We start from the raw sequence: 23453 nt of genomic DNA on the forward strand, positions 1-23453 counted from the left end.
AGAAAACAATTCTGAAGCCTTTATTTACAAAAGCTTTAAAAACAAATGCCCTTTCTTGACAAATTTCTTTTCTTTTTTTTTTTTTTTTTTTAAAAGGGACAATCAAATTACAAATGGGTTCTGGAAAGGGGAAAAAACAGATTGGTGGTAAACTGAGGAATCTGAAGAGTTTCTTGTTCATCCCTGGTGGTATACATACAACATTCATGCAATCCACAGTTTAAAGTAAATGTAATTATTGGTTACATATGAATTTTGAAAAATGCATTTCCATACATGCAACAATACAGGAATAACAGTGGGGGGGAAAGCATTATAAACAGCACTGCACTTTTTTAGCATTACAAGTAAAAATGATTCCCAGCCAAAATGTCTGCATTAAGATCTGATTAAGATCTGCACTACGAAATATTGTTTCCTAAATTAATAAAACCTTTTTTAGTAAAACCCTACAAAATGTACAAGTTTATTTTTAAATAATAAAAAATAGATGTTAACTGACAAACATTTGGATTTACCTAATATACCTCTTGTGCAAAGTTCTAGTTTTGTTATGGAAGCATGTATGTAGTTTTTTTTAGTTATTATGAACCAAACTAATAGAGATGCTGACACTGAGGTCTAAATGTGGGGATGAAATGTCAGCAAAAAAAAAAACAAAAAAGGGTACTAGTTTACTAGGAATGAGTACACATGTAGGTGAAAAAGCAGCAGAGACAACACAAAATGTGATTTGCTTTTTTTTAAGGCAAAACTTTGGAAGATGAATTTAACTAAAAAATATTTGAGTTCTCCCTAAAAAAATTGAGGGGCAGAGAATAGTTAAGCAGAATGAAGAAAATGGCCACAAAAGTAGATAAAATACAGAATGTAGGCTTGATGTATAAAGTGCATATTTGCATGGTCCTCCTTTCTGAAAAACTAAAAGATAACACTTTTTTTTTTTTAAGTGCTACACATGAAATGAAATGAGTGAACAGCCAATTTATAATGATTGCCAAACTAGAGAAATCTGAACCAGATGGAAATCAAGGTATTAGCAATTGCTATCTTCCTTTCAAAACACATTTGAAGACCTATGAACAAATAACAAAGTTTACTTTCCGTCTTTCTTTGCAATAAAGTCTGCAGCAATAAAATAATTGTAATTCGTCTTGCTGTTTAACATTCTAAAAAGAAAGAAAGGAAAGAGAATATGCAATGTTATAAACAAAAGGCCTTATTGTCGCATCCTCCAGAAATAAAGTTAAAATGAAATGAGCGAAATGCAGCCTTTTAAGTGTAAATCCATCATGTCATGATTGTTGTTTGTTAGCTTCTTCCTCATATGCATTGCCGGTGCCATTCTGAACATAGGATGAACCTGAACCAAGACCATATAAATGGCCACAGTACTTAGCATCATCAATGTGATCCTCAAAGAACATCTGAAAAAGGACAAAAAAAGTACATTGTTTACTGCATGTTTCATACTAAGCTTACATAACTGTATAAGGCTAAGCAGACACAATGTACAGTTAAACTGAATAGGTATGAATTGGTTGCAGAGGAAGCAGACATTTTACATTCCTTCAATTTGTGAATATTCATCTGAGAATATAAAATAGCATGTTTGTGATGGATGTTCTGCTTTTTTGCAAAATATTACATAAATCTTGTTCTTTATTGCCACTTATGCCCCCAACTATCTAAACATATGTATGAAAAACATACCATGTGTTTCCACTTCTTACATTAATTTACTGCTATATACAACTAATTACAACAAAAAAAACTGAAATTAAATAATGAAACACATAAAAAACAGTCAATATGCTCTAAGCACAAAACCTTTTATCACTTCTACAAAAGACTCAAAATCATTCAAGTATTTTCAATGCACATTTAGTGAAATGAATCAATGTGCAAATATTTGTGGCTTGCAATATTTAAACTCCTAATTGTGCCAATAAAAAACAAGAATACTCACTGCATTGACGAGGCTTATTAGATTACAATTAATATTGTAATTGTATTGTATGAAATACAATATACAATATTGTATATATACAATATGAAATACAATATACAATACAATACAAAATGCCTCAGTTTGCAAAAGCAGTGTGTTGCCATCTACCTAAATTGCAAAAACATTTTAAAAACAAAGAATACACTTGGGCAGTTTTAATGGATACTGTACTTCTGGATGCAATACACAAACCGTATCAAAGCTAAACAAGCAATAAAGTATAAAACACCCAAGCTGTATGCATTTTTTAATGTGTTCTAATTTTACTATTCTGTATTTGTAATGCTGCATAGTGTGTGGTGCTTGTAAGTGGAAATGAACTTTACATAAAACATAAAGTGAACTAAATTTCTTTTTTTTTCTATTTTGTAATACTGTGTGAAGATTTCTTATAGTAAAAAAGGGCAAAAACCAGGGCAGAATGAGTCTGTCTTAAAAATAAGAATCTATGAAGAGGATAGTACATCTGACAAGTTTACCCCATAAAAAAAGGGGGAAAAAAAGCTGAAGATGCTGTGAAAAATGTACAGCAAAATGCATGAAAGACTATTAACTTTCTAATTTAATACTTTTATATTTTTGGGTGGTAGGGTTTAACCTCTAAATCGGTGATTTCCAACGTGGGGCAATTTGATTTTTTAGGGGGGCAATTCGAGAATTTAGGTATGTTAAACAATTTATAAAATGAAAAAACAGACATTCACATGTCAGAAATTTTAAAAATGACAAAAAAAATAAACAAATAATTTTTATTTTTTACAGAGGCATTTGTATATTTATATAAACATAGAAGGGATGGTGAAGAACCCTTTAATTTATGATTTTACAACCGGCTTGTGTTTTTCTACTTAGAAATCATTTTTACCATTAAAATAACATGAATTATAACAATAATTATCAAATTTTGCAATATAACAAAAAATATAATGATCAAAATATTACAGAAAAAGCTGTCATTAAGTTATTTTATATTTATGAATATCACATCTGTTATGTTTTCAAAACTGTATTTGCTATATTTTCATATTACGTCATATTATATATATATTTTTAACAATTTCTTAGTGATTTCTTTGTCAGTACCATAGAAATATAGATAGACGCCGCATTCACTGTGTTGCCCAGTCGACACGATACGTCAGCGCATCCACCATATTGCGAGTGGCAAAAGTGCCATTTAAACTAATACGGGTAGACTTGGAAACCGGGTTTTCTGATGATGAAAAAACAGTAACGTTTAAAACAGTATCGTTTACATACAACAGATTTTGGTCAATCGTTTATATGCAATTATTTATATCCATTTATACACTAATAATGGCAATTATTAAATAATAAAAATAATAATTAGTATTATTATTAAGTAATTCCTCCCATATAAGTAACATTTCTTGGACTGCCTTCTTCCATCTCCGAAACATTTCTAGACTTCGTCCTGTTCTTACGCAACACAGTACTGAAGTATTAATGCCCGAGTCACCTCACGTATAGATTATTGTAATGCTATTCTATCTGGTATCCCACAAAAACATATCCATCGCTTACAACCTCTTCAAAATTCTGTTGCCAGGATAATAACCTGCTGTTATTAAATCCACTGAACATATTACACCTATTCTCTCTCAACTTCACTGGCTCCCTGTTCACTACTGAATATAATACAAAATACCGCTCTAAACATTTAAAGCTCTCCACAGTCTTGCTCCCCCCACCTCACTGATCTCCTACAGACTTACAATCCCTCTTGATCGCTCAGATCCTGTAATTTGAGAGTATTCAGTCTGGCAATATGGTGCAGCCGTAGTTTGTGGAAGACAGACACAACTAAAGAAATGAACATCATAGATCATAGTATCCTGGTAGAGCATCTGTTACCAAACTAGCATGGCACACATCACAGGACAGCTTTCTCAAAATCCCGTCTAAGGGCTACCTCCTACTGCTTCCTGAGGTGGACTTCTTTGGGAAACCTTCAAAGTCTGAGAAATGTTAACAGCTACCAACAATCTGCATAGTTAGTGACTAAATACGTTTAGCCAAAACTTTGTTTGGAGGCTCACTTGAGCACATAAATGCATAGCTTTGCTAGCTTAGCCTGGCGTAGCTAAAGTTAAGATTATAAAACGTGATTTTCTAACGGCCAAATATAACCAATTGTTCAGCCTTACCTATGAAATGGAATCCCCGGGATCTGGTTTGGCGTGTACAGCAGTTTGTACAATCCCAAGCAGCACATGCATGAGGCATCTTTATCCATTACTTCACAGCAGTGCCACTCGCAATATGGCGGCACCATTGACATACGATGCTACTGGTCATGCGGCGTCTAGTAATTCTATGTCTACTGTTAGTACAATAGACCCCCACAAAGTCAGGGTTCAGAGTTCGTGACTTCAATTGTTCACGGATTTTTCCTTACAACCTATCTAATAATTGTTAGTGAAACAGCAAATATCCTCTACAATTTTTATGGCTTTTTTGTGGCAATACTGTACTGCAGAGAGAACAGGAAGCAACTGTAGAGGAAAATGCGGCTTGGGATGGTGAAAGTAGCCAATAGAATTTGAAACTGCAACTCCCAGCAATCTGTTGGGGGTCAAAGGATGTCAGTGCGGTGACCAAAAGCAAAAAAAAAAAAGTTTCTGTAATTTGTGTTTCAAGTTCCTGCCTTCTGTAGGGCTACCTGTACTTATTCGTTTTGTCCTGGATCATTTCGTGTTTGCCGTCTGGATTGTCTGCCGTCTGCCTGTGTACATGAGGACTGTAAGTGGATTCATGGCCATCCTGCAAAGAAAGGAGCGCTCCTGAACCTGTCCACCCATCTTCACCATTTCAGGAACCAGTGGTAGAACTATCTTTACATTCCCATTCAACGTGCGGATCTCTGGACTGTCTATTTTCATCATTACATTTCATCCGTTGCCATTTTTCATGAAAGTTATCATGATTTACTGTGTGTGTTTTGTTTGTGCTTTGTTGTATTTTTTGTGTAATCGCCGTAAGGGGAACAGAGCTGGTTTCGTTTTCATTTACTTAATTTGTTTTCATTACATTCTTTATTTGCTGTTTGATTACCGGTATGCTTTGTTTTTGTCTCTGTTTGTGAGTGTGTGCAGGTCAGGCCAAGGCTGGGTGCATCACTGGAACCTCCACCATAAAAATAAATAAATCACCGTAAATCTTAGCAGCACCGGAATGCTACAGCGTTATTCATTTCTCCTTTCAGCTGATTGACTGTGATGCATCTCCAGCTGAGTGTTCTTGTGTTTTCTGTTTTGTTCCTCTTAACCCTTAAACCATCGCAACCGGCTATAGTCGTTTCCCAGTGCCAATTTGCAAGTATGCAGGAGCTGATCAGTCAGTGCCATACATTCGTTGAGCAGCCAGTTCATGACCAATGCCAGCCCCTGCAGCACTGCAGCTTCACTGTCCCTGGGATTGAGCCACTGCACTAGACTAGACTGCAAGCATCAGCGCTTACCTCTGTGTGCTTGCGTGCAGCCAGTTCAAACGCAGTTGGTTGGTGATTTACTGAATTTCATCCATGGCGTCAGTTGCACCTTGTACATATTGTTCAAGTAGTTTTTTTAAATAGTTTTTACAGTTCATTAGCAGTGTGTAAAATGATCAGTGTTGCAGTAACTGTGATGCTCTTTGCATTAAAATAATGTATTCTATTAAAATTTCACTTTTTCTTTGTGAATTGTGACATTCACTTAAAAAGTGCAGCAAAAAAGTAAGTGGAATCCAGGGATGCATTAATGCCCAAGTATGTGGCAGTTTAAGGGTTAAAGCCCCAAGATGCCACTGAAACACCCTGCACTTTCTAAGGCTTCTAGAAATGAAAACACACTTGCATGAATTACAGTAAATATAGCGGTAATATCAGTATTTTACATTCTAGCACTGCGGGAGACATAGCAGTACAGCAGGGGTGGGCAAAGTCAGTCCTGGGGGGCCGCAGAGGCTGCAGGTTTTTGCTCCAAACTAGTTACTTAATTCAATTTAAAACAATCCTTGCAAATAATTTAATTTCATGGCTTGTTAGGGCTTTAACTCTGCCATATCAGGCTATTCTCATATCCTAGATGTTCTTCCCCTTTGTAAGGATATCATCCAAATGATTTGAAGGCTAAAATGGATGAGTAATACTCAATCTTTCACTTTTTTCTCTTCACTTTCCTTCCAAGTATTTAATTAAACCCAAAAGTGCATGATAAATACACACGTGTAAATGGTAACAAGCTAAATGGATAAAAGCTGCTTTCTTTTGTCATTTGAATCTTATTGCTAATAAAAAGCCATTAAAAACCAAGAGAACAGCTGTTTAAGACTAAAACAAGCAATAAGAGTTCAGAATTGTAACAAGCGAGACAACTAAAGTGAAGCAGAAGTGTTACTTGAGCAATAAGTGCTTCTTATTAAGCAACTGGGTTGGAACAAAAACCTGCAGCCATTGCGGCCCTCCAGGAATGACTTTGCCCACACCTGCAATACAGTATACAGTTTTACCTTTACATTTTTTTTTAGGTAATGTATTAAGCTGAGTTTGAAATGAAAGTGTTTTGGGGGCATACTTATGGTTTAAACTATAAAAATAGGCATTTTTTTTTAACCACATCCAAAATTTGCGGTTTTTCATAATTCGCAGGTGCTCTAGGAACGTAACTCCCGGGAATTTTGGGGGTGTACTGTACTTCAACTATTCTTTCCATCTTTTGTTTCCATGTCGGAAGCTTATTTAGACCAAATTAATGACATTATGGGCTTCCTCCATGTGAGTAGGAGTTCACTTAGAATAAGGTATATGTTAGAGTGGGAGACATCGTGATTTTAGAGAGGCCTAGGCGGGGCATGGCCAAAAAAAGTTTGGGAACCACTGCTCTAAATCGATGTAAGACCATTAAAAATAATCAAATAAAACAACCACAACGAGAAAAAAAAAAACTTGTTTGCCATCTAGTGGCTTAAAACAAAACTACAACTCAAAATAAGGCCAACTTCTTCAGCATAGCATATAAAGTTTCAAAGTCCATAATTCATTCATTCATTCATTATATTAAATAAATTAATTTAATTTATTCATTTAAAGCACCCATATAATCAAAACAAATAGTCCCAGGGCCCTGATGTATAAATACTTAAGGAGAATAAAAAAGAATTAAAAAATAAATAAAAGATTTACGGATCCAGTTAAAATTACTGAAGGTTACTTCTCAAATACCTCAGAAAACCTACTAAAATGTTATATTGTCAAATATAAAAAACAAATATTAGAGTTTAGTTATATAATAATAATCTTAATATGCTTGTTTAATTAAACATAACCTTTAAATCAACACATATTGAAAGTTGTCATATCTCCTCTACACTTTGTGCAATGTTCAAGAATCAAAGAATGCATTAACACAAGACCAGAATTTGGCTCTGCTTATAAAATTGTGTTTTCTGTAATATGAATCGATAATGTACATCATTATAATCACTCAAGGAAAGGATAGTGATGTAAAAATACATAAAAAAATAAAACAGAACATATGGTGGATTACTGAGTGTCACTACAAGTGTAGAGAGTTTGAAGACTGCATACATTTCTGGGAGACAGGTCATACAGTCAGGCCCATACCAGAATGAAATGAATGGCATTTTGGAAAGGACTATAAAAAGTCTTGACTAGAACAATGCAGACAAACTGTAGCAGGACCTCAAACATAGAGCTGTAATATACTGATCAAAAATTACTGAAAAAAACTACACTTGTGTGGTTAGGCACAGAAAGGGACTACTACTCAAAATAATCTTTGTATGGATTGCTCTGTGCTTTTGTCGCCACTAAATATCATCATTGGAAAAAACGGGGGGTTGGGTGGGCTGACAAAGATGCAAATGTTTGGAAAAATTTAAAAGAAAAGTTGTTTTAATGTCTTAATGAGTTCCTACTTTTTATTTTATCCTTCAATTAAACAGACACTTCTTGTCAGATATATTTGTTGATCATCAAGGGGAAATTTACATATGAAATCAATGAAGCAAATATGATAAGGCAGAGAAGCTCTTATGTGTTGCCCCTATGCACAATAAAATCAACGCCTTATTTAACCTATGCAGTATTCAACAAACAGAAGTCTCAATTGACTGTGATATTCAGACATAATGATAATGGATTTATGTACAGTATTTTGAACTATGTTGCCCCAAAATGTAATCTTTCAGCAAAACACTTTATTTTATAGGCAAATCAGAAGCATTGACAAAAGCAAACTACCCACATTCCCTCATTTTTCATCTATTATGTACCTTTGAGGTGATACTGGCTAGTTTGGACGAAGACTCAAGACAGCATCTCCCAAGAATATCAAAACATCTCAAGGTATGATGGCGAAGAGATCTTTAAATCAAAATGTTAGAAATGGAACCTAGCCTTCACAAAATAGATTCTAGTTCAATATGCACTAAAGCTCACCACAGTTCAAGTAAAAATTATGCATTGTTTACAAATAACGTATCTTGTCATATCACTTGGTCACTTTTTGGAAATGCCATACTCTTTAAATTGTCTTGGGCAAAAATATCTGTTCATCTCTCAAACAGCCTTAAATTTAAAATCACTACTAACACCTTAGCAACAATTTTCCAAGCAATGCAAGATGGGATAAAAGCATTAACATACTATTTACACAAATACATATTTGTCTCAAATGAAGAATTCCACTCAACTTTCTGTAATTCAGTGGGAAACATCTTTTACCTTAAATCAAGCAGGAAAAAATCAAGTTAACTTTATGATGATCTGTTCAGAATTCTTTCACAATATGGCAAGAACTCATGATGTAATCATGCAGGGCTTGTGCAGTGATGAACCTTTATTTTATTTATTTATATTATTGTATTTATGTTCTCTTCATTTGATAGGATTATGTTTTGTTATTATATTGGGGTTGTTTAAAAAAATCCCAAACTACAGTGCAATGACTTTAAAGACAAAGCCGCACAAACACCAATTTAAAATGCAAGCATCCATAGAAGATTTAAAGGTTTACAAGCAATCGGATTGGTATTAAAAAAGAGAGAGAGCTGCTGGCTGCAACAGAGTTGTGGCTTCTCCCACCTACACCTGCAAACTATTGGCGCTTTTCCACTGCATAGTACGGCACGACACGGTTCAGTTCAGCTCACTTTTGGGGGGTTTTCCACTGGGAACAGTACCTGGTCCTTTTTTTAGTACCACCTCAGCCAAGGTTCCAAGCGCGCCAAACCGTTACCAAAACATGACGTGTAAACTCTGCTGGTCACTGATTGGCCGGACAACATCGTCATTACTGCGTCACTGAACTTGCGACACGAGACACAACAGACCCGCTAGATTTTTAGCACAGCAAGCGAAGGTTCGGACGCACCATTTTGTTTTAACCAAAAATGGCTGTATTTGTGGTCTATTGAGGAAGTACAGGCGTTCCTCGTTGGTAGCCGAGGAGCGGATCCAGCGAGAGCTGGATGTCGCGACGTGGAATGAAAAAGTTTTTCAGGAGGTCGGCGCAACTATAATGACACGTGAATAATCCCGCCCACTCTAAAGCGGTACTAAACTGCAGTCGAAACGCAAATCGAGCCGAACCAAGGTGAGCTGTAATGAACCGTGCTGTGCCGTACTATGCAGTGGAAAAGCGCCAAAAATGCCTTATCTCCCGTCCAGGGTACTTTAATCATACCACCTATCTACTCCACTATGGAAAATTCCATAAACAGACCCTCGAAACTATTATTAGAAAGGCTATGTAAAAGATATACTGCCAACAGTCATTACATAGTGGAAAAATGTAGTAATCTATCAGACCCTTAGTACTGTTAAAGTTAGTCTGACAGGAAATTTTGTTACCTTAGTGTAGTACACTACCACCAATTGTAGGCCCTGGGGTCATGTCACATTCTTTTAATGAATCCTCTCAAAAATGCAGAGTTCATTGTTTCCTCAGTGATGGTGATTTGATCAGCTTTTTTTCCCCATAGTAACATAACACTATCATGACCATATTTGACAATTATAATGGGTATGACATCTATTAGCGTAGAGTATAGCATGAAGATTTTCTCCACAGAAAGGAGTACAAGTTATCCATAAAGTTCCACTTTAATAAAAAAAATAAAATGAAAATTGTTCCAGAAATCTTGAGGATCATTTAGGTGCATTTTGGCAAACATAAGACAAACATTCAGGCTCTTATTAGTCAACAGCATTCCACCTTTTTACATGCGTAAAATGTCTTATTCGTAAATGGTGTTGTACTAGGCTGACCAACATCAATAAATGTTTTTCTAGATATTTTCTGCATATTTTTTTTTTCCAAATATTGCCTCAGTAATCTATAAACTGACATTATGTTCTGATTCATATTAGGATAAACATGTTCACAATCTTTATTCAATTTTTATTTACAGTAATACGGGATAATCCTATAGATTATACAGTGAATTTAAATTTATTTTGGCAAATTTTATTGCCTTGCTGCACTGCATATGTGTTTGTTTGAATTACTGACAAGATATCAGAATAAAGCTATACATCAACAAGCAGAATGCAGTGAACTCAGGTTTAGAGTATTTCAACTGAAATTATGATATAGTTCACTGAACACTGTTTCATACTATTATTCTGAAACACAAAAGCAACTCATCAAATATCATAGGATAGCTTACCCAAATTTCTTAATATGGAGAAACATTTTACCAAAAGATGCCAGTGCTGAGAGGTTTCATGTGTTTTTGTTTTTTTTGATAATGTACAAAGAACTGTGGCTGCTAATGTACCCACATCTGTGAAATTGGCTTTGATATCACGTTTCTCTCGTACATTAAATATCAAGGTCAATGACATGTATCTTAACTATAGCAAGAGGCTATGTGAGTCAGCTTAAAACATTGACACTGTCTGACTGGCTGCTTTTTTATATTGTTCTATATTGTTGTGAGGGCTAACTAATACTTTCCTCATTTGGTAATTCACACTTGTGTGAGCAAAGAAAAATCAAGGTATTAATACAGATAAACACACTTGAAAGGAGGGCTGTTTGCAAATATTTTTTGTGCCCATGTTAAATGCCATGCATCATAAAATGATACAAATGAACATTTTCAAGGTGCAGCAGAAACACACAAACAGTGCAGCAACTGCTTCAGCTCTGCTTGTAAATTGCAACATCATGACTGCAGCACTCCACTCACTGGCAACAACACACGCCAGTGTCTAAATGTGCAAAATCATAACATCATAATTATTTTTTAACCAATTACAACTAAATAAATGCAGCAGAGAGATGCTATGTTTTTGTATTTTGTGTTCACAGGGGCTGGCCCAGTTCAGCTAGGGGCTAATTTCTGGTTTTGTTAGAGTCAGGTGAGCAAAGGAAGTTCTTGTAAGCTTGTTTGTAACGCAGCTGCTTCAGCTTCTCTTTGCAGGTTTTGCAACTTTAAAGAGATATGTGATAACAAAAAAAAACTTGTTTCTGCCCTTTTTTAGTTTATAAAATATTTGTAACTAAAAATATACTAAAAAGAACAAAACAAGGAGGAAATCAAGTTTGCATAGTTAAGATTCTAAAACAAAACCGGATTATAAAAGGTTACATTCTTACAATTTTAATAGCTGAACATTAATGATAAGAAGCCTTATATTACAGGAATGTACATCAGAGGCTGACGATGCTTTGATGGATGTCTTTGAGAAAATACTTTGTGAGTCACATGCTGAGGACATTGAGGGACTCAACCACTGTATCACAGATTAAACCAAGTTCTGTGTGGATAACAAAGTTCCCACAAAGACAGTGTACTGTTTTCCCAACAACAAACCATGGATCACAAAAGATCTAAAAGCCAATTGAATAAGAAGAGGGCCTTCAGGTCTGGAGATAAGAAGGAAATCAAACTGTGCAGTCACAGCAATAGAAACAGCTATTGTGAAATGGAAAGCCCACTACAGAGACATAAATTTAAGCACAAATTACAGCAGAACGTGAAGAAATGTGGAATGGGATGAGGACCATCACTGGCTACAAGTAATCTGTAAAATATGTAGAAAAAGGGAACAAGAATAGAGCTAATGAACTGAACCAGTTCTTCAAAAGGTTTGACTCACTCTTGTCAGTCCAGGCCTCCCCCCTTTGTGTGCAAACTGTGGAGTTTCCAGAATCCAAACTTCCATCATTACCCTGCACGACATCCCCATACAATGATATCACACCTGCATTTTCCAGGCCCCTTCCACCTCTAGGACTGTCTTTCTCTGCCAAATACAAATGGAGACAGCTGGGGGCCCTCTGCATGAACAAGGCTGCAGGGCCAGACTGAATCAGCCCCAGGGTACTGAAAACACGTGCCAGTCAGCTCTTTGTGGTCTTTCGGCACCTGTTCTCTCTTTTCTTGAGTTCGCAGAAGGTTCTGAAGCTGTAGAAAACATCCTACTCTCAACTGGACAAAGTAGATACCATAGACTGAATAATGTTTTTTGATTTTTTCCATTTTAGCTGAAAGCACATGATTTTGTCTCATTGACGGAATAAAGCTAAGGGCAATACAGCTGAACACTCCCAGAATCTTCTGGGTCATGGACTACTTGACCAACAAATGGCAGTTTATGAGGCTCACAGACTGTGTGCCAGACATGGTAGTATGTAATACTGGAGCTCCAAAGTGTCAACATAACACACTTCCAGTATAAAATCAGCACACCTACAGAAATTCTTCAATGACTCCCACACCATAAGCTGCATCAATAATAAGTACAGGTCGGAGTACAAGAGGCTTGTGGTGGATTTCATCTTGTGGTCCAAATATAACCACCTGCAACTCAACATCAACAAGACCAAACAATTGGTGGTGGACTTGCAGTGTGCCTAAGAACCTGATGCCAGTCACCATTCAGGGTGAAGACATTGAAGTGGAGCTGAGTTACAAGTACATGGGGGTTGACATAAACAGCAAACTGGACTGGTCTGACAATAAAGTGGTGCTGTACGAGAAAAGCTAGAGCAGAACAAACATCAGAAAAGCCTGCTCGATCACATAAGTAACCCTGGACACACTGAATGCGGTTATGGAGAAGAGGATGGTGGCAAAATTATCATCATGAATAATCTCCTTTATCCCCTCCAGGAGGTGCTCTCTTGGAGCACTTTTAACCACAAGCTCATTCCAACACACTGTGCTATGCAGAGCCTCTGGGGATCTTTTCTGTTCACTGTTATCAGGCAATTCAGTGCTTCCTCCCAATATCCCAAACTAAATGCTTATACTTTAAGCAATTTCTTTAAATTTACATTTATTTATCTATCTATCTGATTGATTGCATGGATAACTGGTTTTGTCCTACATCTACCCAAGTCCATTCCTTACAAAAACTGTCTGCAATAACTGCATACCAACCTAGATTTACTTTCATTATACTACAACATTCTTCCTTACATGTAACATGAAATCCTAATTACACATTATGTTCCAGACAGAAATAAAAAAAAACCCTTGTCTTGGCTAATCATTCCCCTATGGTTGAATGATTTGAAGAGTTTTTCAATATTCTTAAAACATAGCATTTGAAAGTAATGTCTTGGTGGCACCCAAATTATGAAACAATAGATTAAGACTAGGCTTTACTGTGTTGCAGTGTTAGCAATTCTGCCTTGCAATGAGGATATCAAGGTTCATGTTCCAGGTCCTCCCCAAGTGGAGTTTTTATGTTGTCCCCATGTTCACATGGGCTTTCTCTCAGGGCATTGGTTTCCTCAAACCACAATCTAAAGACATGCAGGTTAGGCAGATTGGTAATTCTAAATTAGTGGGTAGGTGTGTGACTGTCTGTATGTTCACCTTGTCCCTGCCTTGCACTCACAGTTTGCTGGGTAGGCCCCACATTCCCCTACAACACTGATAAGTATAAAGTGTGTTTAGAAGATGGATGGATAGATCGACAGACAAGGACTGACAGTGCATAAGGAGAAGGATGGGCAGATTGTAGGTTTATTTCTGGCTTAGTTAAGATTGGAAAATTATCAAAGGCTACTTTACCATTCTGTTAATAGCTAAATATACAGTTTATCATACTAATCAATATTTCTTTCAAAAATAGCAAAAAATAAATAAAATTTGAAAATATTTATGTTCCGTATTTCACAATCAGAAGAAATAACCCTTCTTGTTTACCCAATGAAAATGATTTACTACATGATAATCTGTCATGAACAATACAAGAAAACTAGAAGTTCCAACTTACCTCTCTCATTTTAAAGAAGGCCATGCCTGTAAGTAGAGAGTCTGAGCCAGCTTGATGCTGCGGCCCTATTCTCTCTAATTCTAACTGCTCTGCAACTTCTTGCAAGCCACCCTTTTTAAAAATACAAAATATGAGAATTGATCAGAAAATAAATTGATGCTTCAAAGAAAAAAAAAATCAAACAACTACATTAACAAAGTAAAATTCCACCTTTAAAATGTATCTCACATACTATATTGATGCAAGAGAGCAGTATAGCAAAAATGAAAAATAAAGATTTGTTTGGTGTCGTCCTAGGGAGTAAGTAATTTTGAGTATGTAGTAAAATACAGTAAAAATTCAGACTTAGGTTGAACTTTGTTGATAAAGTGCAACATGCAACAAAATAGTCATTGTAAAGCTTTTCTGATTTAACTACTTTTTAATACAGAATTAAAGAGCAAACTCAAATTAAAAGAAGCAGCTCACACCAAAGAGGACATTGCACTCTGGTTTCCATCTATCTATGATTTAAAGTCCAAATTGGTAATCGTTTTCTAGATTACTAATGTCACCTGCTACTACAGGTAAGCAAGCATATGACAAAGAGGTCCATATTTGAGAACCCCCTACAGTGAATCTATTCAGCTTGAATCCAGAATAAGGAGAAACAAGGCTTACTGTAGTTTTTGTTTTATTTACACTTTATTTTTCTTGTTTGAATTGTTTGTACAATACATGTACGTGTCAGAACGCAGAAACGGGTAATGAAACTGACAACAGCCTGATTATCTAAAAAAAGAATATGATAAGAACAGGCTATAAAAACCTCTTCTGCTAGTCAACCAGTACCAAATAGAACCTAAAGAACATTTTCAAGACAACACTGCATAATTTACATTACACCCAAAATGGAAGAAATATTTGGGTAATAAGGGACCCAAAAGTTTACTTGTAATCTGAAATAGAGACACCAGGTCTTAACTGTTTTATTTTCAGCACCAAGGTTCCTTGAATCACCTGAGAATTTTGCAGCTTGTTTTGTTTCTGCTCAGTATGTGCATTCTGCACAGATCTAAGAAAACCTTTCAAGAAGCGTTTACAGCATCATAGTTCATACAAGGTTCAGATTATGAGGACATGCTGGCAACAAGGCTATTGAAAGTACTGCTGTTCAGGGCAGTGCTTTTAAAACTCACTTTGGCACAATGGGTAACATTTGTTTTGTTCAGTATTTTTTTTTTTTTATTTTAATAATGCAGCTGTATGTGCATTGGACTGCAGACTTTTTATTATGTGATTAAAAAATAACAGACAAAGTACACCTTTTATTATGTGAATAAAAAAACTTTAATATTAAAGAAGATAGACAAAATTATTGACACAGATGCAAAACACAATTTCTTTATTAAAAACAAACATTTAAAATATGTGCTTCTTGATGCAAAAGTTTACTTTTTCATTTGTTTATCATTGCACCATAATTTAGACATTATAAAAGCAGCAATACATTTACTAAAGTTACCGATTAGCCTCTGATAATAGCTTTAAAGAATTTTTCCATCTTCTTCCTTACCAGCCTGCTTTAACTGCTCAAGATTTAATTGCATGACTGGCCTGGCAATTTCATTGGCTCTTAAGATCTGGACTCTGACTCAGCAGATTTGAAATATTAAATTTCCTCATCTTAATACATTCTTTGGTAGGTCTGACATAATATTTATGATCATCATTACGCTGTAAGACAAATAGCTCTGTCAACTTCATGTTCTGGACAGGTGGTCGATGGTCTGCTCTTCAATATTTTGACAGGATTTATGAGGCCTAGTTTCCCCATTTATGGTAAAATCCCTGTGTCAACAGAATGAAAAGCAGACATAAATCATGACTCTCTTCCTCTCATGTTTGTCAAAAACCATTCTTCCAAAATGTTGCTGGTATTTGTAAGCTTAGTACTATTAATATTTACATTCCAGGTAGCCTTTCCATTAATTTCATATATTGGTCTTGTATTTCTAATAGAACAGCCACATCACAGTAGATTAGAAGTCCTTGGATATGGCTCTGAGGTTACTTTAGATTAAACTTCTAACTGCTGTAATGGTCATACTAAAGAGCATTTGCAAAAGTCATCCCAACATCTTCAGAGAATAGGCAAACATGGAGTGTTGGATAGGTCTGACAAAAATTACTGCTCTGTTTCTTTTATATAGGCTCAAACACAAAATACCCTGGTGACTGGCTCTTTAATTGGGTACCTAACCACTTCAGCTTCTGATTATTTGAAAACAATTTTTGACTCTACTAATCAACATTAAGGTTTATTTAATTTTGGAAATGAGCCAATTCTAATTTTTCCTTTTGCTGCATGTATAAATGTAACAATACATAGAATCAGTAAATATTAACCCTTTCACTTAACCACTTAAGGCCAAGATTTGCAAGGGACACCACCATATTTCAAAGTTGCTTGCGTACGATGTAATAATAGTGCTTTTACATACCCAAAAGTGTCTTCTTTCAAATAAATTCTAAGTTTCCAAGTTGTCTGTGCTCTTTCGTTATTAAAATGTGCGATTTGCACACAGATACCTTTAGGAAAGCAGTGCATCACAGCCATGGTTAGTCTGATTTTATCAAATTTCCTTCCTACACTGAGCTAATTACAGTGAAAGACTCATTACCACTGGACTGAGTTTCAGAACATCCTAAGGATGTATAGTTGCCAATGATTGGTCATTTGTAATACATGTCACAGCTGTGCGCATATGAAAACAAATAAAATGCCTATGTAATAGCTTGTCTTTTATGGAGGAATATTTTGGACAAAACTGAATAAATAAATGCACAAATAAATAAAATTACTGTGAAATGTGAGCATAAATAAATAAATGTGTCATGAAACGACAGCCTAAATAAATATTTCATGAAATGAGAGCATAAATAAATGTGTCACGAAATATGTTTTTTGTTGCTTATTTATTTATTTAATTTTGTCCATAACATTCCTCCAAACCATTATGAAATATGTCTTGAAATAAAACTGTCACTTTCACTCGTCAAAGTTGAGAGGGTGGGCTCTAACACACCCTCTAGTTACTGATTGGTGAATCGATAGCACAAGAATTAATTAGAAAAATGCTTACTACTGCCGATGAAATGGATTCTGCCGAAGTTATTACGTATTTCAGAGAGAGAATTGAAGATTTATCGGAAGAAGGTTTAAAAGTACGACCGATTACAGACCTATATGGTGTATCGGAAAAGATGATCACAAGGCGAATGAGCCAGTTTTATATACGGCTGTATTAGTTTAGGTACTTTGACATGGAATGCCCAAAGCAGCACCAACAAATATTTTGAACTCTATTTGACCCTTGTTTTATGAGTATAAAGTCAGGTGCATATTCGCAGCTACTTTTTCAAACAACTTTACAACTCTGATCAGTGGCAAACATTGTAACAACATTGCAATTTCTTCCGATAAACCTTCAATTCTCTCTCTGAAATACATATCATCTTCGGCAGAATCCATCTCATCGGCTGTAGTAAGCATTTTTCTGATTAGTTCTTGTGGTATCGATTCACCAATCAGTAAATGGAGGGTGCGTTAGAGCCCACCCTCTCAACTTTGACGAGTGAAAGTGACAGTTTTATTTCAAGTCGTATTTCATGATGGTTTCGAGGAATGTTACGGACAAAATTAATTAAATAAATAAATAAGCAACAAAAAACATTTTCTGACACATTTATTTATTTATGCTCTCATTTCATGACATGTTTATTTATTTAGGCACTCATTTCATGACACATTTATTTATTTATGCTCACATTTCACAGTACTTTTATTTGCGCATTTATTTATTTATTTAATTTTGTCCAAAATATTCCTCCATAGTCTTTACGCAGCGCTATGCACAAAGTTTGACTCAGATTCTGAGCAAAGTTTTAAGTATTAAGAACAACATGTTTGATGAAGGACTCAAGACTATGCTTGATTTGCTAGCATTGCTTTTAGTTTAACTCTGAAGCATTGTAGAATTCAGTTTTACATTAAATGCATCATGGGTTCAATTACCATACCCAGAGACTGTCTGCTGTACATTCTCACTATATTGTATAAAAATAATAAAAAATAGTTATAATATGTGATGACTTCAGCCATGTGACATTGGAAATAAAAATGGCAAATTTATATCAAGGAAACAACAAGCTGGACCTGCTGTATTCAAATGTTAAAAGATGCCTCAAGTATAATCTATTGGTTCCTTTAGGCAACTCTGACCACAACCTGATTCATCTTATTCCCAGCTACAAGACTGTTATTAGATGGCAACCTGTTACCCACCAGAACAGTGAGGAACTGGAGCCTAGAAGCTGAAATGGCTCTGAATGACTGCTTGCAAAGGACAAAATGGGGAAATGATGTGTAAGTCACATGGGGACAAAATTGACTCTGTCATTGCATCACACACTTTATTAACTTCTTTGTCAACACAGTGGTACTGAGAAAGAGAGTGTTGTGCTTTCCAAATAAGTCCACGATTAACTAAGGTGCCAAAAGGACTCCTGAACGAGAAAAAGAGAGCATTCAAATCTGGTGACAAAGAGGATCTGAAGGATGTACAGTGTGTACTAAAGAAAAAGGAAGGAAAGGGTGCTTACAAAGCTAAAATAGGAAACAAACTCACTCAGAATAACATGAATGATGTGTGTAATGGACTGGGCATAATTATGGGACTCAAGCAATCCAGGAATTGGGTGCTAGAAGGAGATGTGAACAAAGCTAACGCCTGAACCATTTTTTTTTAAATAGATTTCCACTCCCACTGCCACCTTCTTGCAATGACCAGTCTCCCACACCATCCCTACTAGATTAACAAATCCAATCACGTCAACTGGAATGTTCTGACCATCATTATAGATTGTCCATAACTGAAGACCAAGTAAGAAGACAAGTCCAGAAGGCCTGCACTGAGCAACTTCGTGGTGTCATATGCCATCTGTTCAATCTGTTCCTAAGACTTCAGAATGAGCCAGTACTGAGGAAAACATACTGCACTGTTCCTGGCACCTCTTCACCTAATGACTACAGAGCAGTGCCACTGACATCTCACATCATGAAGACCTTTGAGAGGCTGGACCTGGACTACACTGCAGTTTGCCTATCGGACAAGGATTGGAGTGGAGGATGCAATTATCTATCTGCTCTAAAAGGCTTACTGTCACCTGGACAAAGCTGGCAGTACTGTGATGATTATGATTTGTGATTTCTCCAGAGCCTTGAATACCTTCCAGACATCCCTGTTAAGCAGTAAACTCAGAGATATGCAGGTGGATGAGCCTATGGTGCCCTGGATAATGGACTGTTGTGCAAACTGGATGTAAGCAACACAGGAGCACTACAAGGTACAGTCCTGTCTCCATTTCTCTTCACTTCATACACCTCAGAATACAAATATAACATCAGGTCACGTCACTTACAGAAATTCTCAGATCATTCTGCACTTGCAAGATACCTTTACTGTCACTGTACAATACAATGAATATTTGTTTATGGTGTGTATTGATAAAAGGGATGAGACACAGTATATTAGTCATGTGTATAACCTTGATGAAAAGAGAATTACCTGCAACTTAACATCTGTAAAACCAAGGAACTGGTTAGTGATTTGCTCCGCATCAAAGAGCCTCTATGTCCGTTCACTACTCAAGTGGTGGATGTAGAGGTGGTCCACTCCTACAAGTACTTGGGGGTCCACATTAATGACAAGTTAGACTGGTCTCAGAACACAGAGGAACTATTGTATATAAGAAACAGCAGAGCAGGCTTTTTCTCCTTAGGATACTGCTTTCCTTTCATGTGGAAAATGACATCCTTCACATCTTTTATAACTCTGCGATGGCCATGTGATTTTATACACTGTGGTGTGCTGGTCTGGTAACATCACTTCAAGACAGGTCCATTGAATCAACAAGGTAATTACAAGGACAACCTCAGTTATAAGACATACTGTGGACCTCCTGGAGGTATGAGAGAACTAAAACAAAACGGAGTGCCATTACGAACAATGCTGCACATCTTCTCTTTGACACACTAAAATGGGAGTATTTTCAGCAGAAGTGTGTCAAGAAACACTACTGGGGCTCCATTATAATGACAGCAATACAGTGATCCCTCGCTATATCGTGCTTTGACTTTCGCGGCTTCACTCCATCGCGGATTTTAAATGTAAGCATGTCTAAATATATATCACGGATTTTTCGCTGGTTCGCGGATTTCTGCGGACAATGGGTCTTTTCATTTATGGTACATGCTTCCTCAGTTTGTTTGCCCAGTTGATTTCATACAAGGGACGCTATTGGCGGATGGCTGAGAAGCTACCCAATCAGAGCACGTATTACATATTAAATAAAACTCCTCAATGATATACGATATGCTTCCTGCGCGGTGCTTCGGATATTTCAAAGCTCTAACAGCCCGTATTGATTTTTGATTGTTTGCTTTTCTCTGCCTCTGTCTCTGACATTCTCTGCTCCTGACGAGGGTGTATGAGCAGAGGGGCTGTTTGCATAGAGGCTGTTTGCTTAGAAGATATAGACGCTCCTCAAAAAAATGCTGAAAAGACTACCTTCACATTGATCCCTTCATTGCAGGGGCTTTATCGCGGTGCTTCGTTTACTTAAAAGCCCAACAGCCCCATTGATTTTGTTTACTTTTCTCTCTATGATATTCTCTGCTCCTGACGGCACTCCTTTGAAGAGGAAGATATGTTTGCATTCTTTTAATTGTGAGAAAGAACTGTCATCTCTGTCTTGTCATGGAGCACAGTTTTAACTTTTGACTAAAGGGTGTTATTTCATGTCTAGAGGGCTCTAATGTTGTTAAAAAATGTATTTAGAAAGTCGTAAACATGGTTTTCTATGGTCTAACTGTGAAAATATTTATAAATAAAGAGAATCCTACTTCGTGGAAATTCACTTATCTGTCTGGAGCAGATTAACTGCGATAAACAAGGGTTTACTGTATAACTGTGCGGAGAATAATTATAAACAGTGTGGGAGAGTTTCTAAGGGTTTAAAATATATAAAAATAACCATACAAACATATGGTTACTACTTCGCGGATTTTCACCTATCGCGGGGGGTTCTGGAACGCAACCGCCGTGATCGAGGAGGGATTACTGCATGTCTGTATAATGCATCACTGTGACTGTGACAACCAAGTCAGAAATTTTCTCTTTCTTTCTTTTAGATTTTCTTGCTTTATTGTCATTCTGGTGTGTGTGTATGCATGTGAATATTTATTTATTTACTTACTTATTTAACGACCTATTTACGAATTCATTTATCTATTTATTTAAAAAGCCTCTGTAAAAGCCAAATCTCCCTGTAGGGACAAATAGAGTAATTTATATCTATCTATTAGTTTTTTGAGCAGTGCTTTTTAAAGTTCAAGAACACCGGAAAGGTTTCTTAGCATACCAATGATTAATTATTATCGTACTTGTGCCTCTGTGACTTTCATGCAATAACCCCACTTTCTCCCACCCCTGCCCAATCGAATGTCGCTGTATTATGCCAGCAGCATCAAAAATATATCAGAAAAGAAAAAAAAAAGAGTCACAGTATATAACACAGTATAATCCCCCAACCCTATGCCACCGAAGGGATGGACTTCATCGTAAAGCATTTTTTTATCTGGTTTCTAATCATGTTCACTTCACCCCTCGCTCCCCCACCAACGCCACCAAAGAAGACAGAAATGAGAGTGATTACTACAGGGAAAAAAAGCTGAACAGAGGCCATGGGGGTCGGGGAAGACTGAAAATGATATAAAATGCCTTGCAAGGTTGTGTTAGTTCCTTTAGTGGTGCTGCAGTAAAAAGTGGGGGACAGATTACACCATGAATAAGTCTCTTGCTAGCAGGCAATGGCCTCCTTTAACTCAAAAGTGACTGAACCACTGGTTTAAGTGTATTTGTCTTTATTGCTAGCTGTTTGATCAGGGTTGCATATTTCCTACGCTGTGCCCCAGGTTACCAGCAAAGGCATTGTATCCTCCCCACTATTCCAGCACTGGAAGAAGCTGGTATAAAAATGCACTGTATGCATGTACTTAGTTTATTCCAAACATGAAATGCAAAAAAAACATAAGTAATGCACTGAATTTCAGTAGGGCAACTGCAACAGAAGGCAGGAGATGATGGGTGAAGTGCAGCACAAAAATTCTAATTTATTTTACAAAATGCAAGCTTCTTAAGTGGTAAACAAAATTGTTGAATGGCATGAAAAATAATTTTAAAAGTAAAGGTTTGGATCACTACATGGTTATTTGTAAATTAGGTCTGCAACAACTAACCTTCATAATCATTAATAATCACTTATTAAAAACGTTGGCAACAATCACTTTAATCAATTAGCTGATTACATCATTAGGCCGAGTACTTTGCACTTCAAAATTGTGTCACTACCTCATTCAGTTGAAAAAAGGCGGATTGTAAACAAGTGCCAGAAAAGACTGTACGACCTAAGACTTCAAGAATTTGGGAGCACTTTACTCTGAACTCAGAATGGCACGAGAGCACAACGAAGATGCACAAACATTTTAACATACTGTTACAGGCTCTGTGGCGAAGGAAGACTCTCTGTCTTCAATGTAAGTTGAATGTTACTTCAGCTTTATGTGATACAGATATATGAACTCAAATGTTTGCTAGACTAGGCATAATGATACGATTTTCACTTTGAAGTGGGTAATAATTCAAGTCATAGTCCGGCCCTCTAAAATGCGAATAAAACACTAGCATATGCGACAGAATTTTATTATAGGAGACAAAAAAATATGTATCATTAGTCACTAGATAATAAACATTCAAATTTTCACTTCTTATATTTGGGTGTTTTTTTTGGGGGTCACTCTACTAAATTTTGCTGCTGCATTACAGGCTTGCAGACACATGTAATGTACAAAAAATGGTTGTGAAACTTAACTCCCTGTCCAAGTAGAAAATATTAATTTTTCAGTGTCATGTGCAAAGAGAAAGAAAAACTCAGTGAGAGTGCAGTGGTGAAATAACAGCATTTCAACAGTGATAGAAAGGCATATCGCTCATTCAGAGTCAAAAGACAGGAGTGGGATGGAAAAGTGAAAGTTCCAGCCTAGTTGCCTAACAGAGTTCAAATGACGTTTATACAATC

The 23453-nt window shown here is 36.3% G+C and overlaps 1 protein-coding gene across 7 annotated transcripts in view; it reads right to left on the reverse strand.

Annotated features, from left to right (window-relative positions):
- Positions 1-571: 571 nt before the first annotated feature.
- The window catches only part of cnot7 (CCR4-NOT transcription complex, subunit 7), a 48324-nt gene continuing 25442 nt past the window's right edge, over positions 572-23453 (reverse strand). For 6 of the 7 annotated variants that reach the window (XM_039750924.1, XM_039750923.1, XM_039750927.1 and 3 more), the window contains exons 6-7: positions 14274-14384; positions 572-1427 (exon numbers count right to left, since the gene is read on the reverse strand). In XM_039750924.1, coding sequence (XP_039606858.1) covers positions 1296-1427; positions 14274-14384 — 243 coding nt within the window. In that variant the 3' untranslated portion in view covers positions 572-1295. The remainder of the gene's footprint in view (positions 1428-14273; positions 14385-23453) is intronic. The other variant, XM_039750929.1, reaches the window with a different exon arrangement.

Source organism: Polypterus senegalus, chromosome 4 (assembly GCF_016835505.1).
Source record: "Polypterus senegalus isolate Bchr_013 chromosome 4, ASM1683550v1, whole genome shotgun sequence".
Lineage (NCBI taxonomy): Eukaryota > Metazoa > Chordata > Cladistia > Polypteriformes > Polypteridae > Polypterus > Polypterus senegalus.